This window comes from Nicotiana sylvestris, chromosome 3 (genome assembly GCF_000393655.2).
Source record: "Nicotiana sylvestris chromosome 3, ASM39365v2, whole genome shotgun sequence".
NCBI lineage: Eukaryota > Viridiplantae > Streptophyta > Magnoliopsida > Solanales > Solanaceae > Nicotiana > Nicotiana sylvestris.
The window spans coordinates 99008822-99014160 of record NC_091059.1 but is presented as its reverse complement, the minus strand read 5'-3'; the positions used below and the strand labels follow the sequence as shown (position 1 = coordinate 99014160).

General features: G+C 42.4%; 1 protein-coding gene across 1 annotated transcript; it reads left to right on the top strand.

Moving 5' to 3' along the window:
- The first annotated feature begins 892 nt into the window (after positions 1–892).
- Positions 893–3983, top strand: LOC138887734 (uncharacterized). The gene is made up of 4 exons (XM_070169514.1): positions 893–1108; positions 1223–1431; positions 1546–1681; positions 3690–3983. The coding sequence occupies exons 1-4, from the start codon at positions 893–895 to the stop codon at positions 3981–3983; spliced, it is 855 nt and encodes a 284-aa protein (XP_070025615.1).
- Positions 3984–5339: the final 1356 nt, after the last annotated feature.

The following is a 5339-nucleotide window of genomic DNA, read 5'->3' as shown; positions in this document are numbered from 1 at the left end:
CCAAGGTCCTAGTTCTTCCAAAAATGAAATGGGGAGAATTGAAATGATGTTTGACCATATGATGAAAAAGAATGCGGACTCTGATGCTTAGTTAGCTTCCCACAATACTTCAATTAGAAACTTGGAGGTTCAATTAGGCCAAATCTCACAATCTTTGAATACTCGTCCTAAGAAGGATCTACCTAGTGATATGGTAGTTAACCCGAATGGTGGGAACAATTCCGGGCATGTTATGGTGGTAACTACAAGAATTGGACGTGGCGGTGATGTGAATGCCTCCAAGCAAAAATAAATTTTGAGTGATGAAGTTGAGTTACAAGAATATGCGAATCCTTTGGTGGCTGAAAATGTGATTGATGAGAAGATAAATGAGGAAGTAAGGATTGATATCCAAGATACTGAGGTGGAAACTCAGAATGATGTGAACCCATCTAGGGAACACGTAATAGATATGCCGGAAACGGTTGTGCCTAAAGCTAAGGCTCATTTGCCAAGGCCACCTCCACCTTATCCTCAAAGGCTAGTGAATCAGAAAAATGAGAGCCAGTTTAAGAAGTTCATTGATATGATGAAGAGTTTATCCATTAATGTACCTTTGTTGGAAGCTCTAGAGCAAATGCTGGGTTATGCTAAATTAATGAAAGATTTGATGACAAAGAAAAGATCCATGGATTGTGAAACTATCAATATGACCCATCAAGTTAGTGCAACAGTGCACTCAATGGCTCCGAAGCTAGAAGATCCCGGTGCTTTCACCATTCCTTGCACCATTGGGAGTGCAGACTTTGCTAAGGCTCTATGTGATTTGGGGGCAAATATCAACTTGATGCCCTACTAAATTTTCATAACTTTGGGTATTGGAAAACCGAGTCCGACATCCATGAGATTGCAAATGGCGGATAGAACAATGAAGAGACCTTTGGGTATAATCGATGATTTTCTTGTCTGGGTGGACAAATTTATCTTGCCGGCTGATTTTGTGATCTTGGATTGTGAGGTAGATTATGAGGTTCCGATCATATTGGGTAGACCTTTCCTTGCTACTAGGAAGGCCTTACATGATGTGGAAGTAGGGGAATTCACCTTCTGGGTGGGTGATGAGAAAGTGGTTCTTCATGTGTGCAAGTCAATGAAGCAGCCCAACAGTTCTGAAGTGTGCTCTTTTCTGGACCTTGTCACAACAGTGATAGTTGATGATACTAGTGTAATGATCAATGTGGAGGACCCTCTAGAGGCGATATTGTTGAATCTTGATGTAAATGGAGATGAAGGTCGAGTGGAGTGTGTGAATGATTTACATGGAATGGGCTCTTACTCTTATGAGCCTAGGAAACTCTCTTTAGATCTTGAGAATAGGAAGACTCCACCAACAAAACCCTCAATTGAGGAACCTCTGATGTTGGAGTTTAAGTCGTTGCCTCCACACCTCAGGTATGAATTCTAAAGCCCTAGTTCAACTTTGCCAGTTATTCTTTCCTCTTGTCTTATTAACATGCAGGTTGATGCCACATTGGCGGTGCTCCAAAAGCGGAAGAAGGCAATTAGATGGACCTTAGCTGATATTCGGGGGATAATCTCCGCATTCTTTGTGCACAAGATTATTCTGGAAGATGATGCAAAGCCCTCCTTGGAACATCAAAGGAGGTTGAACGAGGCAATGCAAGAAGTTGAGAAAAAGGAGGTGATAAAGTGATTGGATGTCGAGGTTGTGTACCCCATCTCTGATAGCTCTTGGACTTCGCCGGTGCAATGTGTACCGAAGAAGGGTGGCATGGCCGTTGTTACAAATGCACAAAATGAGTTGATTCCTACCAGGACTGTCACCAGGTGGAGGGTGTGCACGGACTACCGCAAGTTGAATAAAGTGACCCGCAAGGATCACTTTCCATTGCCTTTTCTTGATCAGATGCTAGACAGACTTACTAGGTGTGCCTTCTACTATTTCTTGGATGGGTATTCTGGACACAACCAAATCTTGATTGCTCTGGAAGATCAGGAGAAAACCACCTTCACTTGTCCATATAGTACCTTTGCCTTTTCTAGGATGCCTTTTGGGTTGTGTAATGCACCGGCTACATTCCAGCGTTGTATGATGCCCATTTTTACCGATATGGTAGAGGACATTTTGGAGGTGTTCATGGATGACTTTAGTGTTGTGGGTGACTTATTTGATGAATGTTTGAGAAATCTTGATAGAGTGTTGGCCCGTTGTGAAGAAACCACTATTGTGCTTAATTGGGAGAAATGTCACTTCATGGTTGAGGAGGGCATAGTTCTTGGGTATAAAATTTCAAAGCATGGTATAGAGGTGGACAAAGCAAAAATTGATGTGATTTCAAGGCTCCCTCCCCCTACTTCAGTCAAGGGACTTAGAAGTTTTCTTGGGCATACGGGGTTCAACCGGAGATTTATCAAAGACTTTTCGAAGGTAGTGAATCCCTTGTGCAAGTTATTGGAAAAAGATGCCAAGTTCGTGCTTAATGAGGGATGTATGAAAGCCTTTGAACTTCTCAAGCACAAGTTGACCACCACTCTTATTATTACCGCACCCAATTGGAGCTTACTTTTTGAGCTCATGTGTGACGCGAGTGATGTTGCGATTGGGACAGTCTTGGGTCAAAGAGTGAACAAAATGTTTCATCTGGTGTACTATGCGAGCAAGACAATGAATGATGCTCAAGTGAACTAACGGTGACAGAGAAAGAGCTTCTGGCTATTGTGTTTGCAATGGAGAAATTTTGGCCGTATCTCATGGGTGCCAAGGTCATAGTTCATACCGATCATGCCGCACTCTGGTACTTGATGACGAAGAAGGATTCCAAAGATAGGCTTATGCGATGGGTCTTGTTACTTCAAGAGTTTTATTTGGATATTGTGGAACGGAAGGATAGTGAAAATCAAGTGGCGGACCACTTGTCCTGCTTGGAGGAGGAGGGGAGGCCTCGTGATGGCCTAGAGATCAATGATTCATTTCCCGATGAGAAACTCCTTTCGGTGTCGATGAATGGTATGCCATGATTTGCGGACGTTGCTAATTTCCTTGTGACTGGTATAATCCCATGTGAGCTCTCTTCTAACCAAAGGAAGAAGCTCAACGGGATAGTTTGGACTTCTATTGGGATAAGCCGTACTGGTTCAAGATCTGCACGGATGGTGTGATCCAAAGGTGTGTCCCGGAGGAGTAGCAATTGAGTATCTTAGAGGCTTGTCATTCCTCTCCCTATGGTGGCCATCATGGCGGGGTGAGTATAGCTTCAAAAGTTATTAGTTGTGGGTTTTTCAGGCCAACTTTGTACAAATATGCAAGTGAACTCGTGAAGAGATGTGACGAATGTCAAAGAGCGGGTGGAATTTCGAAGAAAGATGAGATGCATCTCAATACCATTCTTGAAGTTGATATTTTTGATGTATGAGGCATTGATTTCATGGGCCCATTTGTTAGTTCATGTAGGAACACATACATTCTAGTGGCAGTTGAATATATTTAAAAGTGGGTTGAAGCCGTGGCTTTGCCCAACAATGAGGCCCGGGGTGTTGTTGCATTTCTTAAAAAGAGCATTTTTACTAGATTTGGCACTCCTTGAGCAATCATAAGTGATGGGAGGTCTCATTTTTGTAATCGAGCTTTTGACACTTTGCTTGCAAAGTATGGTATTAATCACAAAGTATCAACTCCTTATCATCCTCAGGCGAGTGGCCAAGTTGAAGTATCAAACAGGGAAATCAAGAATATATTATCAAAGATAGTCAATGCAAATAGGACTGATTGGTCAAAGAAATTGGATGATGCTCTATGGGCTTATAGGACTGCTTACAAGACTTCGATTGGTATGTTTTTGTACCGGTTGGTGTTTGGGAAAGCTTGCCATGTACCAGTTGAGTTAGAGCACAAGGCCATGTGGGCTTTGAGGAAGCTGAATCTTGAATGGGATATGGCAGCAAATCTTTGTGTGGAGCAGCTTAATGAACTTGATGAATTCTGATTCCAAGCCTACTCCAGTTCGTCCTTGTATAAGGACAAGATAAAGTACCTTCATGATAAGTATGCTCATAGCAAGGAGTTCAAAGTGGGTAATTTGGTTCTCTTGTTCAATTCTCGGTTACGTCTATTTCTGGGAAAGCTTAAGTCGAAATGGAGTGGACCTTTTGAAGTGGTGTTTGTGACTCTGTTTGGTGCACTTGACTTTAAGAACAAAAATGGAGAGGTTTTCAAAGTTAATGGACATAGGGTCAAGCACTACCTGGGAAAAATTGATGACAGCCACGTGGTGGCACTGCTCCATCTAAAGTGATTTGATGGTAACCTGCATCGTGCCGTGACGTTAAATCAGGCGCTTCTTGGGAGGCAACCCATGTGTCTTTCTTTTTGTTTTTCTTTGATTTTCTTTTTAGTATAGGATTTGCTTTTGGTCTACCTGGTTGTGAGATGTGTGTAGGATTGATTTGATGCAGTGCAGGACAAAAACTGTAAAAATGATGCACTCTCTGAAGTTTGGACGGCTGCCGCAATGCATTTTTTGCGGACACAATAGCCTTTTTGCAGGGGCAAAATTTCATTGTGGTCCACAGTGTTGATTGGTAAAAAGTGAAGGTTCTCTGAAGATTGTCACCGTAGCCGCAAAGCATTTTTTGCGGTCTGCGGTGCCTTACCGCTGCCGCAGAGAATTTCTTGCGATCCACGGTGCCATCATTGTTAGTGCTTCATGTGTTTGAGGTCCGCGGACGATGGTGCATTTCTTTCGGTCCGCGGTGGGTAGGTGAAGTGGGCCCTAGGTCCTTTTTTTATAAATAGGACCTCAGGACTTCATTTAAAACTTTTCGCTCATTTGCTCACTAAATATAAAAAGTACTGTTCATCCCTAGCCTTGACTGCACGAATTCGATCACTGACTCTCATTCATCTGTATTGTATCCCGTTACTGGTACTTTCAATCTTTCCTTAGTCTTTCATTGTGTTTTATTTTCTTTTAATTGATTAGTTCTACGTCTTCTTCTTCCCTTTTCATTAAATTTTTAGCTTAGGGTTGCATAATGTGTTTAGATTAGGATTAATTAGTTCAATAAAATGATTAACTACCTAGTGGGTTCATAATATGTGTATTTAGGCTTAAAATGAGAAAAATCTAAAACCCTAGGTTGGTGTTGCTGAATGAGGTTCACCGCGGTCCGCGATGGATTTTTCGCGGTCTGCGATGGCATTTATGCGGACCGCGATGGTAAAACTTCAGAGAGTGAAGGTTTGAGACCGTTGATCAAGGCCAACCCTGTACTACTATGAAGTAGCAAGAGAGGTCGAAGCAGCTTTTACCCGAGAAGGTCGGGATCGATTTCCACAGGGA